Raw genomic sequence first — 23,041 nt, 5'->3', positions numbered from 1 at the left:
CTCTAGATGTAAGTCAAATAAAGCACACATCGCCAAAACTACTCTAACTGTTGTGAGTCGAACTACAGGAGAAAATATCCCGTTAAAATCAATACCTTCTTTCTGAGCATATCATTTCACCACCAATTTTGCACGATACCGCTCCACTTGATCATTGCCATAACGTTTGATCTTATAGACGCATTTGTTTCCAATGGTTTTTCTTCCGTGTGGTAGTGGTATAAGTTCCCATGTCTTGTTCTTGTGTAGAGCTTCAATTTCTTCCTGCATTGCTGTCATCTACAAAGTAACATCTGAGCTTTTTAAAGCTTCATGGAAAGTTGAAGGCTCTTCATCCTCTGTTAGAAGAGAGTATACAACATTGATCTCTGTGACATACTCCGAGTGCCACGTTGCGGTCGTTTCTCACGAGTTGACCGACGAACTTCTGGAGCCTCGGACTCGACTGATTCTTGTTCCTCGTGCTCTAGTGTTGCTTCAGAAGAATCTGAATCTTCTGGATTATTTTTCACATATACCAGTAGAGTCTCTGACTTTTCTTTTACACTGCTATCATCCTCATCTCTCTTTTGCAGTTGATCTTCTATAAAGATAACATCTCTGCTGATGACGATCCAGTGGGCAGTGGAGTCCCACAGACGATAACCCTTTATTCCATCAGCATACCCCAAGAAGATACATCTTCTAGATTTTGGATCCAACTTTGTTCTTTCTTGGGCATTGTACATCACGTATACAAGACATCTAAATGTATGTAGGTATGAGTAATCAGCTGGCTTTCCAGTCCACATCTCCATCGCTGTCTTCAACCCAATAAATGTAGATGGCGACCGATTTACTAAATAACAGGCAGTTTTGGCTGCTTCGGCCCAGAATGAATTGGGTAGACCAGCAGTCCTCAACATAGCTCTTATCTGTTCTGTAAGAGTTCTATTCATCCGCTCTGTCACTCCATTTTGTTGAGGAATGTATGCCACCGTGAACTGCCTCTGAATACCTTCTTGCTTATAGAAAGCAAGAAACTCACCGTCTGTATACTCTCAACCATTATCTGTTCTCAAGCACTTGATCTTTTTATCAGATTCAAGTTCCACCCGCGCTTTGTATTCTTTAAATACTGGAAATACATCTGACTTTTTCTTAATTGGATACACCCAACATCTTCTGGAATAATCATCAATGAAAGTCACCATGTACTTTGCACATCCCATGGATATATCTGGTGATTCCCAAACATCAGAATGAATCAAGTCTAGAATGCATTTACTTCTAGCAATAAATCTACTGAATTTTAATCTATACTGCTTACTTATAACACAATGCTCGCAAAATGGTAAACTTACCGATTTGAGCCCCGGAAGCAATTTTTGCTCAGAGAGAATCTTCAAACCTTATTCTGACATGTGGCCAAGTTTGAGATGTCACATCATCGTTGATTCTTTTTCATTTGATGCGACACACGCATCAGCCTCCAGTAGTATTTCTCCTTTAAGCATGAATAAATTAGCGCCGATCTTTTCTGCCTTCATTAATACAAGCGTGCCTTTAACGATCTTCATAATTTCATTCTCCACATGAGTTTTATACCCATGACTATCCATTTGTCCCAAAGACAATAGATTTTTCTTCAGGCCGTTGACATGTCGTACCTCCCCAATTGTGCAAATTGTACCATCAAATATTTTTGTTTTGATAGTATCAATACCAGCGATTACCAAGGCATGATCATTACCCATATATACAAATCCTCCTGAGATAGGTTCATATGTGTGGAACCATTCTCTCCGAGAGATCATGTGCCAGGTAGCTCCTGAGCCTATAAGCCAGATATCATATAGTCGTTTTCTGCCTTCTGAAACAATTATTGCCTCGCTGTAGAGAATTTTGCCATCATCCGAGGTACTTGCTACACACCCTTGAGCATTTGCTAACTCAAGTTCTTTGCCCTCTTTTCTCTTCTGGTTACTCCAACACTCTTTCTTGACGTGCCCTTTCTTGCCACAGTTGTAGCATTTAACATTCTTCTTACTTCTAAATTTTGATCTACCATGATTTTGACTCCCACTGAGGCCACGTTCCGTTGATCTCCCTCTCGTCACCGATAGCGCATCCGCTTGCTGCGAACTTGCTTGTCTGTTTTCCTTATTTTTTCGCATGCTCTCCTCATTTAATACAGAGGCTACAACATCGTCGAAAACTAGACTATCCACTGGATTGTTGTTCGTCAAGTTGATGATGAGTTGATCATATGAATCTGGTAGATTTTGAAGTAGAAGCTCTGAACGTTTATTCTCGTCTATATTATGACCCAACGTTGTGAGTTGTAAAAATAGAGTCTTCAAGGTGTTGATGCGGTCAGTCACCATTGTAGATTCCGCCATTCGAAGAGTATAGAGTTTCCTCTTCAAGAAGATTTTGTTGTGTAGTGACTTGGCCTCGTACAATTTTGTAAGAGTATCTCATATTTCCTTCGCTGTATTTTTCTCTACCACACTGGATAATACTCCATCTACAAGTGCCAAGTGTAGATCAGAAATGGCGTTGCCATCTATCTCATTCCACTTGTCATTAGTTATCCCCATGGGCCTTTCTCAAATTGCTGCCAAGCAATTATTTTTCCTCAATACAGCTTTCATCTTCATTTCCCACAACGAAAATTATTTCCGTTAAACTTCTCAATTTCATACTTTGCCGCCATTTTGTTGATAAATTCCGCACACAAGCTAGTGTACCACCTTGAATAGTTGTGAGTATGTGTGAGAATGCACACCAGGAAAGTTCCCAGGAAAGACTGGAGGGGTCACAATGGTCCCACTTAAAACTCAGACTCCTTAAACTCTTATCGTCTTTGTGACAGAACTTTCCTAGACATGTACAAAACCACACAGTTGTTTTACTCACACTATTATTCCCTGTTTTGCACCGCAAAATTCTTAGATCGCTCCCACCGTTTCACATGAACAGTACCGTATACGTGAACAGTACCGTATATGTGAATAGTACCATATACGTGAACAGTGCCCGACTCCAAAAAATACAACCAATAGCTCTGATACCACTGTTAGGAATTTGGTGGGTGAAGTAGGACCGCAACTAAAATGAAATTGGAAGAAAAATAAAGAACAAGCACAAAGAGGGCACCAGAAAATTACGTGGTTCGACTTTTAACCTACATCCACGGGCGAAAGCAGAAGGAAATATTTTACTAGTAAAAAAGGAGTTACAAGTATTGTAGTATTTTAGTTCACTTCTCAAAACCTCAATACACCCAAACTCTCAAATCACTAATTACACAAGAGTATTAAATATTGAAAACAAAAGCTTATAAAGATAAACTTATTTTTCTCTCTTTTATAAGCTCTCGGATGCACTCAAAATGGGATACAAAACTCATTTGCATGGCTCCCTTTATATAGCCAATTGTTGGCTAACAAATTCCACAAGTTAGGTTTGACAGCCACCTAACTCAACCACCTCCATTTCATTTTGTCCACGGTCGGCAATCACCAAATCAAAATGTCAATGTCGGCACCCATTTTTCTTCATTTTCTTTCCTTTTTTCTTCTTTCTCTATATTTTTATCATTGTGGACCAATCTGATTCATTTAATGTTTCAGATTTAAATAACAAGGAAGTTCAATCACCGTAATTAAAAAAGACGTTTATGATCGTTGACGAATTATACAGTGATAGGCACTGTTTTTTTTCTTTTTTAAAAAATTTGGAACCTATCATTTGTTCACAAGGTGATCTTATCCTTTCGAGAGATTCATAGTTTTCATTTTTCTTTATATTATGTACAGCCATCTCTCAATATATTTATTAAAAGTTTCTTTCTCTCTTTATCTCCATGTATACCTAAGACGATATTAGGTAATGGACTTACATAATTAGTCCATTTTTTAAATCATGGGACCGACCAACAGTTATAATTAATTATAATATACTTGTCACAATGTCGAGCAGAAAAAATAAAGCTTTGCTTTGCTTGATTTGTTTGTAAAACAAAGATCAGTGAACTGGGAAATATTAGCTATGGAAACAGAGTGGGATAGTTGTAAAAGAAAACATGATCAGAGATATTGTCCACGAACATCCTTTATCACATAGTGAGAATAATGGCCAACTTCGTTGCCGTGGCTGCGGTTTATCTTTGTTTGGTAACTATTGCTGCTGCTTCAGCTGTGGACTTTATCAAAACGTTTGCTCTGCTTGCGACAAAATAATTTCAGCCGAGGATAGTTTCTACATTTATGAGCTGTGCCGGCCCCAGTCTCATATCTTCCATCAATCATGTGTTGATCTACCAGCAGAGATTCAAATCATCACCTATCGTCCACATTGCTTACTCCACTTTGAAAAAGAATCTAGTGGTCCTGGTTCAGATACACTAGATTGTGATTTTTGTAAGCAAACACACAGGGGTTTCAAGTTCTACTGTGAATATTGTGATTTCCAGATTGGTGTTGGATGCGCTTCAAAGCTCATCAAGTACCACCAAGGTCATGGGCACGTGGAACATTTCAGACATCACCATCCCTTGACCTTGTTGAAGCCGGGTGACTTCATCAAGTGTAATATGTGCTTTAAAAGTATTAATGATGATCCAAGCTATGGCTGTGCTCCATGTGAATTTTACATCCACAACTCATGTCGTGAACTGAAGCAAGAAATCCGACATCCCTTTCACCCGCGCCATTCTGTAAAACTCGAGGTCGAAAAGACCTTTCCATGTTGGTGTGCTGCATGTGGCTTCGAAATTCAAAGTTTGAGGTACCAATGTGGAACTCGCCGGTGTACATTTGGCTTGCATTTAGAATGTACATCTCTGAAGCCAAACATTAAATACAAAGGCCATCCACTTCCTCTTATTCTTGTAGAGAACTTGTCCTACAAGAGCAACTGTGAATCATGCGGTTCTGATATTCAAGGTGCTCCCTTTATGCGTTGCGTGGAGTGTGACTTCGATTTTCATGTACATTGTGACCCTAAGCCACTACCACCGACTGTAGTGGAATCTAATGACTATAGCAAATCCCGTGAAGGCCAACAAAGGATCGAACACTTTAGTCATGGGCATACTTTGATTATCTCGGAGGTAGCAGATTTGAATTGCGAGATTTGCTACAAAGACATCAACGGTCGATGTTATGGTTGTGCAGCTGGATGTGAGTTTTTCATTCATAATTCATGTGGTACGTTGCCACAAGAAATTCGGCATTCGTTTCATCCACGGCATTCTTTGAAACTCGTGCTACCTGAAGAGCCTGGATATTCGTGTATAGCGTGTTGCTTAAGTGTTCATGGTTTCAGATACAGATGTGATAAGCGTGCCGTTAACTTACATCCAGGATGCATAAGTATGAAGGCAAACATAGCGTACGAAGGTCATGATGAGCATCTTCTTTTTCTTGTTGAGAATATGTCCTACCATGAAGAATGTGAAGCATGCGGTCTTACAACCGAGGGGGCATTCTTAATGTGTTGTGCGTAGTGTTACCTCGATTTTCACGTACAATGTGGTCCTCACCCACTACCACCAACTGTTATGGTCAAGCAACACGGCCATCGTCTCACTCTAAGGACTGAAACACCTGCCGAAGATAATTTTGATCAACCTCCTTGTACGGTCTGCAAGGGAGAAAGAAACCAGGCGCATCCCAGTTATTGTTGTACTGATTGTGATTACTACGCACATGTACGTTGCGTAATCACTGGGCTCCAACTAGATGAAACAGTGAAGATGAAACATTTCGGCCATGAACATTTATTGTTTCTCGTCGAAAATGAGAGGAATACTGATGATGTTTTTTGTTCTGCATGCGAGGAAAATATCAAGGCCGGCCCAACCTTTTAGTGTCATCAGTGCAAATATTATCTTCACAAATCATGTGCAGAGCTACCAAGAGGAAACCAACATCCCTTCCACCGACATCTTCTCTTCCTTCTAGACAATTTTTCCGGGGAACATCATGAATGCAATGCTTGTGGTAAGCATTTCAAGGGCTTCCGTTATTCCTGCGAAGACTGCGAATTCAATCTAGATTTGGATTGCTCTCTACTCATTCCTTCAATAAAACCTGAATCATTGTTGCTGCACAAACACACTCTTACTTTGTTCAAGCGGTTATATGGCTCTCTAGATCACTGTCATGGCTGTAAGCTTATCCCTCCCAATAGGGATACCTCTCTAAAGCAAGGTGCCTTGTATGTACGTTGTGTGAAATGCAATCTCAATTGCCATCTTTTGTGTTGTCCACTACCAAAATCCATTCAACGTGATGATATTCACCATCATCGTGTCACCCTCAAGGACAACTTTGATGACATTTTTGATGATATTGAGGATGATGAGTATTGTTGTGATGTTTGCGAAACCAGAAGACAAGCTGGAGAATGTGTTTATTATTGCGAAGAATGTAACTTTGTAGTTGATCTAGACTGCGTTTCCTGGGAGGTATATATGTGCCTCTATCATATTTTGGAAATCTCATGTTAATTTATTCATATTGCTTAACCGTAAGGCGTACATGTTGATGCCATTAACATTCAGATTAATTTCTTCCTTTTGGTTGATAGGTAATGCAATATCTTGAAGGAAAGCACAAAGATGTCGATACGAGAGTTATTAGTAGAGCGATTCCTAGAAAGAGAAAAGGCTTAAGTCTCAAAGATACGTTGGAATCATTAACTGAAGAGGATAAGAAATGCTTAACTATATTGAAACAGAAGCTGATGGAGGGCAGTCCAAGGGATATGTTTGATGAATTAATAGCAACTGATCAGCTGGTTCGTGAAACAATTACAAGAAGGCTTCAAGAAATGGACGACGAGTGGTTGAACGGAAGGATAACAAAAATGGCGGAAGTGATAATGGAAGTTCATCATTTTGAGGATGATGATGAGCTTGTCAAAGTGGGAGCTTATATAATTAGTCGGACTCATGCCCAAGTTCTCAGCAACTTGCTTAACAAATACGGAGATTTCGCCGTCAGTTGCCCCTTGACTCAAAACCTAAAGACAATGTTCCTTCGCTCTTTCTGTTCTGCTTTGCAGGAAATGAGCAACACTTCACTGATGGACATCGGAAATAACACCATTTTTTGGTGGTGGTTTGAGTTGAAAGTTGTCGAGAGAGCAGGGTTTAGAGTTGATTTCTCCTTGGATCATCTCAAGAGCACTGCGGCCGTTGCTTTGTTTTCGCTATATAAAAAAAGTGTGATCCAAAGCAGCCCCTTTTACTCGCGTCAAAAGGAGATGAGAAAATATTCGGAAGAGATGGATGAACTAAAGGCAAAAACTGATAAACTGAACCAAGGAAATGCAGGACATCTTATCTACCTACGCTTCTGAAGAATCGAAATCCGAAGCAAAGCGCATTAATCAAGCCCTGGAATTTCAGTGGAAGAAGGCGGCAATCGGATTGTTTGAGGGTCACCAAATCCTATTTTTTGTAACCCTTCAGTTACCCATCATTTGTTTAGTAATACTAATTCCTTCTTAATTTTAAAACTCGGTTGAAAAACTTGACCGCATTTCAACATACCATAGTTAACTAATTTGATTATAATGCATGTGATGCTCCTCTTATACAAATTTGCAGTAATAGAGTGTTTGCATTTACTTTATATTCAAAAAAAAAATTAAATTTATTTATATAGTTTAATAGAGTATTTGCATTGCCTAATAATGAATCTAAAGTAATCCAATCAATTCAAGGACATCGGATTGAAGAAAAGAGAGGAAAGGAGAGGAGCGCAAAGAAAATGAAGGAGTATAATATTCAATTTTATTTGATTACTTACTTTTTATTTGGACAAAATTTACCCTTGGGCATTAAAATTTCAATACTTGATGTTAAATATTCAAAAAAAATAAATTATTTACTTATTCAAAGGCTCATTATCCTTTTACTATTTAAGTTATTGGAAAATATCATTTAGGTTTAACAAATATTGTACCTCAATATTTTATTACAAAAAAATTATAAAATCTTTTTTTTACTACTTTTCTGTTAAAATTATTAGTTGACCGTTAGTTTACCTTTAAAATACATATTTTGCTGTTACTTTGAAGAAAAAAAAGTATATTAATAAATTTAAAAAACATTAATACAAAGTATAGTAACTTTTTTTTCCATCAATACTAATTGTATTTTGTTTCTAATGATAATTTTGCACTTTATATTTAATGAAATTACAATTTTAGAATTCTTTTATGTGTGACGATATTTATACTCTTATTACATCGGCATGATGTCAGCAGTCAACTAACAGTCAACTAAAAATTATGATAGAAAAATGGTAAATTGTAAGGTTTATAATTTTTTAATAGTAAAATGTTAGAGTACAATACTTGTTGCACGTAAAAGTTATTTCCCAATAACTTTAGTAAAAGGATAATAACAAATGATTTGATATATTAAATAAATAACTAATAAACGAAGTCTCGTTTAAATTATATTCATATTTATATTTGATTTTGCTTTATTTTGCTGTTATTAATATTATTTTATTTTGTCCATTAATTTAACTAATGATAGTTTATTTTAATAAACTCAGAGAGTGGAATGAATGTACCAATGCTAACCCAATAAATGTGACTGCGAGGAGTCCAATTCCAGCTATGATGTCCAATTCTTAATCACCATGATCGTGCTTACTCGTTGGTCATCAATATCATGAATTTTGGGTTATCCACCAAGAATTGTCTCTGAGGATTTCATCGAACACTTCTGCATTTCATGTTTTCTTCACGTTTTCACCGTAATTAATTCTCTAAGATCTTTCTTCTCTTTTCTTCGAATGATTTGAAATAATTCATCATCTATTGCAACCATGGATATGAGTAAGCGTCAAAAATCCCATCACTGGCAAAGTAAAAATTTGCTTGAATTTGTCCCCTTGGGAAAGTTTCAGACTTGTTTGAATTTTTGAATTATATCAAAAAAATATTATTTTATCTTGGAAAGTTAAATCCAACATCTGTAGAAGTAATAACAGCGACGTTTTCCAGTACAATCTATAGATGTAACCAATACCAGTCAATAGTTAAGAATGTATCTAGAGTAATCCAATAAATTGAAGGGCCAAACGGCCTTGCAAGGACAGCGCCTCTTCCTACTCTAACAGTGACTCGTCATTCTATCTTCTTATGCTGCCATTACTTTTTTGATTGGAGTGAAAATTTTGAGAAGTGAGAATCTTTGGATTAGGAGTGTGGAGTAGGAGTGGGAGTAGGGTGTTTATTTAGACTAAATGAAAGTATGGATTGTCAATCAGAATCCTAATTATTTGTTTACTTTGTCTTGGATTGGGAGTAAATTGTTTTAAATTATAATTTTATCCTTATGTACAGAATTATAATTTGTAATTAAAAAATTAATAAAAAATATTTGGAAAATAAAATAAATATTTTATTATATTTCTAAATTAATAATAATTACTAATATTCTTAATTATGTAAATCATAATTTTTATTAATTTTAATTTAAATTATGTGAATAAAAATTATTAATAATAGCAACACAAATGAAATATTATTATTGATAATATAGTACAAAATTAATATTTTTTTAGAATAAAATATTTATTATTATTAATTAAATAATTAATTAATATTTATTAAAATTAATGTTTAATATTATTAATTTAAATATAATATTTATTTATTTTTATTTTATTAAATTTAATAAAATAAATATGATATAATTATTATTTTTAATAAATATGATATTATTTATTTTATTAAATATTATTTATTTATTTAATTATAGGGATAAAATAGGAAGAGGGGGTAGTGAATTCTCACTCCCACCTCCCCCCATGGGAGTGGGAATCTCACTCCCCACTCCAAAATTGGGTGGGACCCACGGATTTCCATTCCCACTCCCCCCCTTTTTTAAGGTAAGTAAATATTGGAGTGGGAGGAATACACACTCCACACTCCCACTCCAGAAAGTAAACACTACCTTAAATGCTTGATTCTTCCTCACCTTAAATCTATAATCTTCAGTACCGAATCTCCATGATCATGCTCAGCCATTGCTCCGTCATTAATATTAGGGTCTTGCAAAGGGATCAGGATCCTCTCCTGAACTGATCTTAATCTAAGTAAATTTTATTAATGTGATTGGTGTTTAATAAATTCAAAATAAAAAATAGTTAAATCATAATTATTCACTAACACTAAAAGATAGATATCATAAAATCTATAAAAGATCAAGAGTGTTCAGATTAGGAGAGAATCTTGATCCTTTGCAAAGTTACAGTTGCTGTAACTTACACTCCATACAAAAATCATGCAGACCCCATGCATGTTACTACTTTTTGCATGTTTTTGAATGGGGTGTGAGTTACAACGGCTGTAACTTAACAATTGCCTTAATATTATGAATTCTGAATTACCCGTCAGAGATTTCTTTTCCATTTCAGGAAACTCCCTTTTTGTCTTTTAACTTTTTGCCCCAATTATATTGGATGAAAAACTTAAACATATATCAACATAATTAATTTGATTGCAATGTGACGCTTCCTTTTATACAAGTTTCTAGTGCAACCTGCAGCTTTAACAAATTAATACTAATCATTGGTTAAAAATGTATCTAGATGAATCCAGTGAACTCAAGGACCAGGCCCTTGCAAGTAGGGATGGCAATGGGGAGGGGAGGGGACCAATCTCCCTGTACCCATCCCCGATATTTTGCGTATGTCATCGTCCCCTCCCCGTCCCCGTCAGAATTACTTGAGAGAATCTTCATCCCCTCCCCGAATAATAACAGGAGATCCCCGAAGGTCCCCGATTAGGGATGGCAAATTAACCCGGACCCGGATAAACCCGGATAATCCGGTCCGGGTTTAACCCGCACCGGAAGGTAATACAATGCGGATCCGGAAAGGATATTTTGAACCTGGATACATTCCGGTCCGGATCCGGTTTTATCTTAACCCGGATGTCCGAAACCCGGACCCGGATAATTTAAATATAAAAGAAAAAAAAACCCTAATGCCTTAAGCCTTAACCTAGCAGCCGCTTCTTTTTTCTCCAATTTCTCTTTCTTTCTTCTCCATCTTCTCTTTTCATTAAAACAAACCCACTGCAGCTGCTTTCTTTCTTCTCCAATTTCTCTTTCATTCACTCAAATGACTTGGAAAAATCTTTGTATTGAAAGGAAGACAAAGAGTAATGCACCCATTAAGGCTGATCCTCATTTTTTGTCACTCTTGCTGGTTTTTGACAGCTGCTTTCCGCCACTCTTGCTGGTTTTTTGTCACCAGAAACTACTGAATCTCCACAGCAACTTTCTGACGATGCTCTCCTCGACACCGACGACAACACCAATGCCACCAAAAATCTGAAAACTCAGCAATCCTCCCTCAACATTCATTTAGCTATGATTTCGGGATTTTGGTGATTTGAGATTTGGAGATTTGAGGAAGTAACATCGAGAGAAAAAAAAAATTGTAATAGATATGCGGGTTTGGAACCCGCAATCCGAAAACACGGCTTTTTCCGGGTTCAACCCGGTCCGGACCCGGAATTAAAATATCCGGGTTATATCCGGGTCCGGTATAACAAAATTGTCATCCGGGTCCGGAACCGGAAAGACTGAACCCGGACCCGGATTTTGCCATCCCTATCCCCGATCCCCGAATAACTAATACATTTTTTTTGTTTTCGATTTTGAGTTAATCATATTAAAATAAAAAATTCAAATAAAAGTAAAGTTCGAAATATATCTTACATTAATATCCATTACAAAAATCACATACATTAAATTAGTAAGTAACGCAACATGTAAGGGATACAAACTTCTTTTACAAACTATCATGAACACATTAATAGTCTAATACAAAATTATTACAAATAAAATCGAATTTAGATTCAAAATATTAGTAAGTAACGCAACATGCAAGGGATACAAACTTCTTTTACAAACTATCATAAACACATTAATAGTCTAATACAAAATTGTTACAAATAAAATCGAATTTAGATTCAAAATTAACTTTTTCAATGGTGGCGTGGACACTTTATAAATGTGGACTATTCCCTTTACAACACAATAGTTAAATCGGAGCAAATCAAGAGCAAATATTAGATTAGATATTAAAATTGTGATTTGTTGTGGGCAATTATAACATCTAAAAATAAATAAAAAATAGATTTAAGTTTAAAATATTTAAAGAATATTAAAATAAAATAAAATAAAATAATTGGGCTAATAGAATCTACTCGGTCTTTTTAATGTCCTAAATAAAAATTTAGGACTTTAATTAGTTAATTAGGCCTAAAAGTTTAATAATATAAATATTTTGATATTTTTTATTTTTACCAATATTTATAATTTTATAATTTATTTACTAGTAATTTTAAAAAATTAAAATAAAATTAAAAATTAAAATGGGGAAATGAGTAGGGGATGGGGATTCCACCTCATCTACAAATAGAGCCAAGTTGATCTTATACTTTTGAGAAATTCATTGTATTCCTTCATCTACAAATAGAGCCACCTGTCAATATACGCTTGCCTACTACATACGTATACTCTTATCGGGATATATCAGCTCAAAGTCTTTGAGAATTATTACATCAATAATATAGTTGATCCCATTTGCCATTGACGTTTGGAATGTAATTAATAACTAATAAACCAAGAGCAAAAGATTTCTAAATTTATAAAATAATAATAATAACAGAATGGTGGCAGAAAGATGGTAAAATCGCAGTCAGTTTAATTACTCGCTTAATTAGAAAATAAGATAAACCAACATTGATAAATTATTAAAACGTTATTAGGTAATGGTTTTGTATCTATATAGTTGTCAAACGAAAGTTTTTACAGAGTAAATAGTCCATGCTTCTTAATTTGTTTGTAAAACATGAGAAATTCTAGAGTATAAAAAATGTACTACATCCAATGAATGCATGTATGTTGTGTGTGTATTTATTTTAAAAAATCACCATGTAATTAGTAATTATATTTATAAAAATACACTAGGTATATATGCATTAAATAGGTGTACTATCTCTAACGTACTCTAGAATCTCTCGTAAAATAAAGAGGTAAAGAGGAAGCCGGGAATTATTAGGAGGGAGTGAGACTGTGAGATATATATTTGTAAAAGAAAGACTTGAGCTTGTAGGGAAACACAAACAAAGAGGGAAATTAAGAGAGATGGAGATGATTCCAAGCAAACACAACCTTAGTCCTTTTTCTTAATCCTGGATACAAACTAGCAGGCACCAAAACGTTAACAGAAAAAAAAAAAAAAACACAGATTTTCTTTGCTTAATTTGTTTGTAAAACAGAGAGGGAACTCAGAATTATTAAGGAAACTGAGACTTAGATGCTTGTAAAAGAAAGAGCAATCGACTACGGAGTAAGGAAACAAAAACAAAGAGAATAATTAAGAGAGATGGAGATGATTCCAAAATATAGCCCACAAGAATCCATTAACACTTTGTGAGAATATAATGGCCAACTTCTTTGACATGACTGCGGTGAATCTTTGTTTGTTGACACTGTTGCTACTTCGACTGTGGATTTTTTCAAACATATGATCTGTTTGCAACAAAACAATTACAGCCGAAGATAGTTTCCACATCTGTGAGTTGTGGTGGCTCCAATCTGCTATCTTCCACGACTCGTGTTGGTTTACAAAAGAGTTTGAAATCACCTACTACCTCCCAGGTTGATTTGTCAAGTTTATAATCAAATTGTAATTTAATAAGTGCGATATGCATTATCTAATAGTCATAAATAGTTATTTAATTCTATAAGTTCTTATTAAAATTTTTTTTTTTGAATTTTTTTTTTTAATAGAACTTTTGAAGGTTAAATAAATTATTTTGTCTCTACTAGTAAAAATTCAAAATTTAGGCTTTTAAAAATAGAGGTTGAAATTTTTTTTGAATATTAAAATATCTAAAATATCATCTATTTATTTGACAATTTTATTTTATTAAACTTACCTATGAAACTAATTTTATAATTTTTAATAAAAATTCTTATTGACAACTAAACAATTAAATTTTTTTGAGTAAAAACTCTATTTATAATAGATCTGTTAACAATAGAGCTGGCAAAATTTGACACGACCCGATTACCCGACACGAACACGACACCAATAAATGAGTATGAGTCATCGAATTTAACACGATTATTAAATGGGTCAGGTCCGGGTCAACACGATTTTTTTCCGTGTCGGGTTAGGGTTAAAATTCTTGACCCATTTACCCGATCAATGACCCGATTATATTTTTTATTTTAAAATAATTTATAGATTCTTGTCATCAAAACTCAAATATTAGAGATGATTTTTTTAATTTTTTAAAAGGATGAATATAGACACAATATTTTATTTATAAAATTTTAAATACATTTAGAGCTTTAATAGTGTAAATATATAAAATATTGGTAGACATGCATATTTTATAATATTGATATATAATATTATTTACATATATATAATTAAAACCTCAATAGTGTGTGTAATATTTTAGTAGATATGTATATTTTATAATATTGATAAATTATGTATGTATGTATGGATGTATGTATGTATGTGCATACATATGTATGACAAAGTGTAAATATTTGATGTAACTTTTGTTTAATATATAGATATTAAGCGGGTTATTAGGTAACCCGATTATTTTTCCGTGTCGGGTTTGGGTCTCAATATTTTGACACGATTATTAAATAGGTCGGGTTTGGATCGACCTAAATTTGACACGACACGAAGCTGACACAATACGAACACGATCCGATGACCCGTTTTGCCAGCTCTAGTTAACAAAAGTTAAAATTAAATAAGTTCTATTTGAAACGTCGTTCCAAACAGAGCTTAAGAATAAGAAAAGACTAGTTCTGTAAATTGTAACAACAACAATGTCATGTTGTTTCGATGGAAAATTAAAAACCAACAAAACTTACAAAGGGAAAAAGACAAACCACATGTCATCTAGAGGAAAACGGTGGACAATCAAGAAGTCAACAAGTGCTACATAGGATGCGCCAGCGTATACTATTTAGGACATGTCGTTTACTAGCAAATAAAAACATGACATGCCGCACATAGTAGATAATCAGACGACATATTACTCAAACACCCAACTTTATCAAAATTTCGCGATTTAAAATGCTATTGTATAAAGTAAAAAGGAAAGTCCAAGCTACAATCTTTTTGCGACTCTTATGTCTATGCTCTCTATTACGAACGCAAAAGAGAATGAGGATTGAAAAGTGAAAACAAATTCGTCCGGATCCACCGTTCTTTTAATTTTTTTTCACAAAGCATCTTGAATGGATCATAAGAACTCATTATATACAAGTTATGTCTTTTCTCGACACCATCTACTACAAGAAGTCGCTTCCTTAAATATCTATGAATTATTTTCCTCCACATATTTTATCATTTAGTTTCATAATTTCATAAGTAAAGCATTACTTAAACAATGAAATTCGATAACTTATCCCTTAAGAGTTTTCTTTTGGACTATTAAATCCTTAAATAGATGTTTGTCTGAATTTTTGACAACACGAAAATAAATAATTTCGTATAAAAATAACAAGATGATTTTTACTGAAAATTAAATATCAAAATACTAAGAAGAAAATAAATCTACTAGTCTTACTCCGATTCAGATCCGAATTCAAACCCAACAAGTAAATAAGTTCAAATTTTAATAAAATTTAAATAACTAATTAATTCAAAGTCAATTTTACTTGTTGAAGAAGAGTAAAGTTTATTTTCGTAAACTGTAGCAAAAAATGACATGTTGTCGTAGAAGAAAATAAGAAGCTGACGAGACGTACATCTAGCGAAACAATAGACGACAATCCATCTTGATGAAAGTAGTGAACGACAAGTGCACTAGTGCATATATTAGGACATGTTTTCTAGAGAATGCTCATATTTCATCCACATCCAATGACATGTCACTCAAATACCCTACTTCATCAAAATTTCATGCATTAAAATACAATTGTATAAGATAGAAGAAAACTCCAAGCTATAACCTTGTTGGGGCTTTCATGTTCCGGTTACATTACAAACACAAAAGAAAAAGGGAGATTGAAAAGTAAATATTAATTCATTGTGGACCCACCATTCCTTTAATCTTTTTTTCACTAAGCATCTCAAATGGATCATAGTAACCCATTATTGAAGGCACAATTCAAAATAGTGGTATATTTTCTCGACATCATCTATGACAAGAAGGCCCTTAAATACATATCAACTATTTTCCTCAACATATTTCATCATTTAATTTCATAATTTCATGAATATAGCATTACTCAAACAACAAAATTCGATAGCTTGTTCCTTATAGTTTTCTTTTGGACTGTAAAATCCTTAAATAGATATTTATTCGAATTCTTGATCACATGAAGATAAACAATTTGGTAGGAAAATAAAAAGAGGATTTTATTGAAAAGTAAATATCAAATATTAAGAAGAAAATAAACTTAGTAGTCCTATTCCGATTGGGGTCCGGATCTAGACCCAAATAAGTATATAAGTTTAAATTTTAATAAAATTTAAATAATTAACTCAAGTCAACTTTACTTGTTCGAGAAGAATAAGTAAAGTCTCTTTTCATAAATTACAATAACCAAACGGCATGTCGTCGTGGAAGAAAATAAGAAGCCAACACGACGTACATCTAGAAAACCTCTAGACGACATGCAATCTTGATGAAAGCATCAAACGACAAGTCCTAATTGTATGAGCCAGTGCATGCTATTTGGGACATGTTATTTTCTAGGGAATGGGCATGCACCCGGTCATATGTTTAGTCCAGAGCAAAACGACATGTCACTCAAATACCTAACTTTATCAAAATTTCATGCATTAAAATACAATTGTATAAGATAAAGGAAAACTCCAAGTTGCAACTTTTTTGGGACTCTAATGTCCAAACTACCAAAAGAGAACGGGGTTTAAAAAGCAAAAATAAATTCATTGTGGATCCACCATTCTTTTAATCTTTTTTCAGTAAGCATCTTAAATGGATCATAAGAATCACTTATTGAATGCACAATTCAATCTAGTTGTATATTTTCTCGACATAATCTGCCATTAGAAATGCCCTTCCTTAAATACCAATGAATTATTTTCCTCCACATATTTCATCATTTAATTTTATAATTTCATAAGTATAGACTTACTTAAACAATAAAATTCGATAGATTGTTCCTTAGAGTTTTCTTTTGGACTAGTAATTCCTTAAACAGATATCTGTCTGAATTCTTTACCACACAAAGATAAATAAAAAGAGGGTTTTTACTAAAAATTAAACATCAAAATATTAAGTAGAAAATAAATTTGATAGTCTTCTTCTCATCCAAGTCTGAATCAAAATAAGTAAATAAGTTTAAATTATAATTAAATTGAAATAACTAATTAACTCAAATCAGTTTTACTTTTTTTTTTTGATAGATTGGTACGTGGGATCTCAAAATTCAAACTTGACTCAATTTGATTTTTTAGATAATTTTATCATTTTTGGTCAATTTTAACCTTAATTTTCTCAATAATCGTATCATTTTGAGTCAATTTGAAGCCTCAAATCGCACTGTGTTTATGTTGGATTCCTTGGTCGTGCCACAAACGCCCCCTGTAAACCATAGGTTTATGCTAAGAGAAAATATGGTAGAATAAAATTACAAAAAATAATTTTAAAAAATTAATAATTCCAAAAAAAATCAGGAATATTAAAATTTATAATAATTTTAGCATAAAAAAAGTGACAAATTAATTTTGAAAATGAATATGATCTTTCGCGGCCTTTAAAATTGTAATATATACAATTTTATTTGATAAAAAATATATGATATAATTTTTCCAAAATTTAATCATCTTATGAGCAGGTTAGCGAGTGGGGCCTCAAGATTCAAGCCTGATTCAATTAATAAACATGTGAGATTGATTTGATTGATTTGATAATATTGTCATTTAATGTCAATTTTAAACCTTAATTTGCTTAATAATTGTGTCATTTTAAGTTTATTTGAACCCTCAATTCGTATCACGTTTATGTTGGATTCATTGATTGCGTCACAAATGCAACATATAAGCTGTAGGTTCATGCTAAGAGAAAATATGGTAGAATAGTTTTGGGGTTTGATTTTTTTTCTCAAATCAAAATTGGAGAGAGTACATTTTGATTTATGGAAATATTAAAAAAATAAAAAAAGATAAATTGTTTGCAGAACCTTTCCAAAAAAATAATAATTTTTAAGAAGTTAATGATTCCATAAAAAAATCAAGAATTTTAAAATTTATAATAATTTTAAGCATAAAAAATAGTGATAAATAAATTTTGAAAAAGAATATCATACTTTTGTGGCCTGTAAATAGGAAAATTCCAAAAAAGAGTCACAAAGCAAACTGATGCTTCCGGTTTCCAATATCCAAAGGTAAGTTTTACGAAAGTCGAATATTTTTCAACCTCCCACGCTCCCTTATATTTGCATGATTCTAAAAAATGACCCCATCCGCGTTTCTCTTCTTTCATGGACACCCCTCGGCCGCCTTCTTCTTCTTCTTCTCCTCCTCCTCCCCCTTCTCCGCGATGCCAGCAATCCACTACATGCGTCTCCACAGAAAACCCTTTAAACCCATTTGCCATTGATCCCAATCCAACAGTCGACGGTTCTTCGGCCCCCGAAAAACGCGTCCGCTATGAAAAGAAGAAGAAAAATAGATTTTTTAAAGACGCGGCATCATCTTCGTCTTCTCGCCCTTCTTGTTTCGCGCGGAGCGGCACGCGCGTCGCGTCCAGAAGGCGAAGTATGAGAGTTGACCGGCTCGGTCCGATTCGAAGGAGCGAGGGCGGTGGTGTTGAGGCCATTGCGCTTCCTCTGGGAATGTCCTTTGCTGCTGTTGTTGCTCAGGTTACTTCAAGTTCCTATTCTTTTGAAGTTATTTTATGATTTTTGTTTGGCTATTTTATTGGTGATTTAAAGGTTGAGTCTTTACGGCAATTTAGAGTTTTGGGCAGCCAAAGTTATGTTACTGAGTTTGGAAGTCTTGATTTTTAGGGGATGATTATTGATAGATTTGGGTCATATTTGCTGATTGTTGGTTTGTTGAAATTTATGTTTAGAATTGTGACTTGGAGTTGGAGATCTCGAAAAAGTTTACATTTTGAGTTGATTTGAGGTTATTTAGCTTTACCTGCCTTTGAAGTTTTCTGCTAAATTGAGATAGAGCTATAAAATCCAAATGAGTAGCTTTAATGACAATGTAACTCTAAGAAGGGTAATGGAATACTTATTATTTGCTTTTTCTGTAGTTTATATATGATAATTAGTCATTAATATTCTCTACCTAATTTGATTAAAGGAAGTGAGTAACGACTAGCATCAATTTTATCATATGAGTAGAGTAGACCTTGTATGATACAGTGGATGTGTCCAGAATCTTGTGCAAGTCTTTTGCTTTTTGTTTATTTACTTTTTCATCCAGGGAAGAAGTTTTTTGGGGGGGGGGAGTGGTGGAAAGCTAAGTTTCAAATCTTCTTGCCATTTGCATTCGTCGTTTATTTTGTGGAGGAGATCATGAAAATGAGATCATTGACAGCAAGCATTTGCCATGAAATGTTTTCATCTTTCTACGGGTGTGGATTGTATGCAGAGGTTTAGATGAAGACTGTTGTGTTTTTGGAAACATGTTTCTGGTGAAGTAGCAGCTGCATAATATGTCTTCTCCGACATATTATGTTGAGTATAAAACTCATTCTGGTGCAAAATATCAAATATTATATTGTATGAGAGGTTAATCAAGTGGTCAAGCCTGTGGTTTGCTTCCACAAGGTCTGGGATTGATTTTTCAAGGCTATCTACCTAGTGAAAAGCCACGAGTTTCCTGTTCCCGAGAGTGTAGGGTTCACTGGGTGCCTAGCTTTAAACTTGAGTTAACTAAGTTGGTTCGGGGTAATTTCTGGGCTATCCAAAAAAAGTAAAAAATTTATTTTGGTAATCTACGATAATTGAAATCTTAGATGCTCCTTTTTCTTGTTAGTGATCTTCCTTAAAAGTTTGTGTATCTCTTATTTCTTTGAAAAACTTATTTATGATTTCTCTTATCACTGTATTTCCATTTTATGAAATGAAGACTGTTGGGGATTGGGTATTTCCATGCCTATTCTATTCCTGATTTAATGCGAATCAGTTTACAACTGCTCAGGTATAAAAGAAGTAGTGGAGCTTGACACTAGTGACTCAGATGTGCCTCACTCCTTGAAGCATCTGTGTTTGCATTTAGAACCAATGTCTGAGGCTCAAGCCATTGTTTTTGAATCTTGGCTCTGGGCAAGGCAGAGGTGTGAGTTTCACACAGTTCTTAAGTGCTAGTCGTAGTTGTCTTATGACTGCTGCAGACTAACATTTATTGTTTCTCAAAATTCTTATGTAAAAGACAATTTTGATTTCTTTACTTTTTACTTTTAGGATTGATGTTATTATTTTTCAATTAATATTGTAAATCTGGTACTTTTTTATTCTAGGTTCTGGAGAGAAAAGATGCGGCTGGTGATACGATGTCCATTGATCATCTTTCAAGGGTATAATTCCAGTTTCCAATGAGACTAAGAAGTTAAACTCTTTTAAGTTTTACTTTTGCAGTCATTTACCATAGTATCTTATAACTGTTATTTCACTTGCCAAGTCTATTTGAAAATTTTAGCGGAGCCTCATTTATATTCTTCACTCTTTTTTTTATCATTTGGTTTTTTGATGCTGTTGGTGTTCAGATAGTCACTAAAACGCTCTTAAATTTATGAACTTACTTGCAGGTCTGCACTTCAGCTGTCAGAGAATCTTTAACCAATGTAAGCAACAACTTATATTGCTGATTGAGAAGATCAAGATTCTTAAGTGATACAAATGTGCCCACGTTTTTTACCATCTTTGCGGTGGCAGGTGTTTGGGGACAAGTTTAATTATTTTGCAAGGAACTTTGAGAAATCATTTGGGAGCACATTGAGGACTCTTAGATTGATTAATGAGTCATCCACAAGTAAGGGGCGATACCACTTAAAGAACCAAGGTCTGTCGATTTTGGATGTGGCTTCAAATGAAGTTGGTAGCACAAGCCCTTGTGGTGTTAATTATTGTCACTCAGAGACAGAATTGCCTACTATTGAAACTGAAGATGTTTTGTCTGCGGCTGAAGAAGTACAAGAGCAAATAGCAGCGAACTTTATTAGTAAGGAACTTGCACTGCACGGTGAAAACAACCAACTGGCTTGTGCCTCTTCTGGCAGATTAGGTTCTGTAATCAATCAGAACGTGCTAAGTACAATGGAGAAATCTGTTGTGGAACAAGTCCGTTCAAATGACCTCAAGGCATTGGAACTCAATCTTGCAATGCAAAAAATGAAGTTGAAAGAGACCCAGTTGGCACTCAACCTTGATTCAAATCATTTGGAGAGGTCAAAACTAGCTATGGGTATATCCAAGGCATCCTTTAAAGCTGAAAAATTCAAGAATCAAGTAGAAGACACGAGACATGCGGAGCTGCTTACAAAATGCATAGACTGTCTTGTTGCTGGTATAGTGATCATGTCAGCCTCCCTCTCGTATGCTGCTTATGTCTATTCGTATAGAAAGATTTCTGAAGCTACGACTGCCTGTACACCTTCACCCCAGGTAAGGACTGTTTCTTCATTCTTGCTTCAACTGATTTACTGCTTCTGATTCAAACAATCATTTGTTTTCTATGTCATGAACATAATTAAATTTCATGCACTTGCTTTACTTTAGGCCTGTTTAACTGTTGATAAGCTTCAGATTTAGCCTTTAGGCCTGGTTACAAATTAGATTTTGATCTTGTAACTGCATTTTGATTTCATTTGGGAGATCCAGAATCCTGCTTTAGTTATATGCTGAATAACAAGTGCAGAATGTTTTAGAATTTCTTGCTCCTATACTCTCTCAAACTAATTAAGCAGCTCTTAGGCTTAGAGATGTCTCCCCCATTGCCTATAACAATTTTTATTCTTGTTAACGAAATGATGGTGCTTTTAATTTTTTGCAGGCAACCAAGTCTTGGTGGATCCCAATTACAGTCTCATCTTTCAATTCAGGGTTGAACACTCTCAAGTGCCAAGTTCAAGTAATGAGCCGAATGATATTTGGTTTCTTAATGATTCTTGCAATTGCATACTTGCTTCACCAGCGTGGAGCAACTTCAAGACACAGTATGCCGATCACTTCAATCCTGTTGCTCTTAGGAATTGTCTGTGGCTTTGCCGGCAAGCTTTGTGTAGACATGCTTGGAGGCAGCGGATATCTATGGCTCCTACACTGGGAGACTCTCTGCTTGCTGCATTTCTTTTCAAACAGCTGTACCTCACATTTGTTCCAAGTCCTTCATGGGCCGGTCAATGTCTGTCAAGGGGCAGAAAGAAAAACAATGGTTCCATACTGGGTACGAAGATCCCTGTTTTATTTTACTCTGCTTTTCATTATACCATTAGTATGCGGCCTCATGCCTTTTGCAAGCCCAAGTGAATGGAAAGAACACTTCTCACTGCTAGTTTTAGATTATCAGTCATCTATGCATGATTGAAGCTGGAGTTTGGTGTGATGCAAAGATCTATGTATTCTTTTACCATCTGAAAAGGTTGATTTATCAGTAATTGGTGTAAATTAGTCTTCTGTTCTTGTACTGTTTATCAGGATGCCCAATTTTGTTTGGCCTGATTAATGCCATGTGCGCAGCTTTGTTTCTTGTAACAGTAAATTATGAGATCTGTCTCATGTTTGAACTAAACTGGCACTAGCAAGGCCCCAGACAAGCTTGATATTGTAGTTCTTGGAATGCAGTTGTGTTAACTATTCAGATAGCGAACTCCATTTCATGTATCATTAATTTGTTTCAGTACGCTATAACATGAGATTGATTCAAACAGAAGTCCCAACAGTCAACAGAAACAGGGAAGAGAGTAGGCAATAAAGTTGAATCCCCGGTCCAAATCAATTGATGTTAACAAGCAGGCAGAATAATATGAACCGCACAGAAAATGC

General features: G+C 34.6%; 2 protein-coding genes and 1 pseudogene across 2 annotated transcripts; all 3 read left to right on the top strand.

The window, feature by feature from the left end:
• Nucleotides 1-3,782: 3,782 nt before the first annotated feature.
• LOC102613643 (uncharacterized) lies at nucleotides 3,783-5,494 on the top strand. Its single transcript, XM_006493809.4, has one exon. The coding sequence runs from the start codon at nucleotides 4,070-4,072 to the stop codon at nucleotides 5,492-5,494; it is 1,425 nt and encodes a 474-aa protein (XP_006493872.1). The 5' UTR covers nucleotides 3,783-4,069.
• On the top strand, nucleotides 5,097-7,525 carry LOC102613354 (uncharacterized; annotated as a pseudogene).
• Nucleotides 7,526-18,414: 10,889 nt separating this feature from the next.
• LOC102607423 (protein CPR-5) lies at nucleotides 18,415-22,860 on the top strand. Its single transcript, XM_006493786.4, has 5 exons — nucleotides 18,415-18,904; nucleotides 20,518-20,574; nucleotides 20,806-20,841; nucleotides 20,933-21,661; nucleotides 22,050-22,860. The coding sequence occupies exons 1-5, from the start codon at nucleotides 18,524-18,526 to the stop codon at nucleotides 22,581-22,583; spliced, it is 1,737 nt and encodes a 578-aa protein (XP_006493849.1). The 5' UTR covers nucleotides 18,415-18,523; the 3' UTR covers nucleotides 22,584-22,860.
• Nucleotides 22,861-23,041: the final 181 nt, after the last annotated feature.

Source organism: Citrus sinensis, chromosome 7 (assembly GCF_022201045.2).
Source record: "Citrus sinensis cultivar Valencia sweet orange chromosome 7, DVS_A1.0, whole genome shotgun sequence".
Lineage (NCBI taxonomy): Eukaryota > Viridiplantae > Streptophyta > Magnoliopsida > Sapindales > Rutaceae > Citrus > Citrus sinensis.
Note: the sequence above shows the minus strand (reverse complement) of the source record. Positions and strands in the feature narration are given on the sequence as shown.

What these genes read in the sequence shown, in the direction of transcription:
- LOC102607423 (XM_006493786.4), top strand. Translation starts at nt 18,524, where the DNA reads ATGGACACCCCTCGGCCGCCTTCTTCTTCTTCTTCTCCTCCTCCTCCC. An exon ending in TTGCTGCTGTTGTTGCTCAG is followed by an intron (nt 18,905 to 20,517) that starts GTTACTTCAAGT and finishes TTTTTATTCTAG; the next exon opens with GTTCTGGAGAGAAAAGATGC. An exon ending in TCAGAGAATCTTTAACCAAT is followed by an intron (nt 20,842 to 20,932) that starts GTAAGCAACAAC and finishes TTGCGGTGGCAG; the next exon opens with GTGTTTGGGGACAAGTTTAA.
- LOC102613643 (XM_006493809.4), top strand. Translation starts at nt 4,070, where the DNA reads ATGATCAGAGATATTGTCCACGAACATCCTTTATCACATAGTGAGAAT.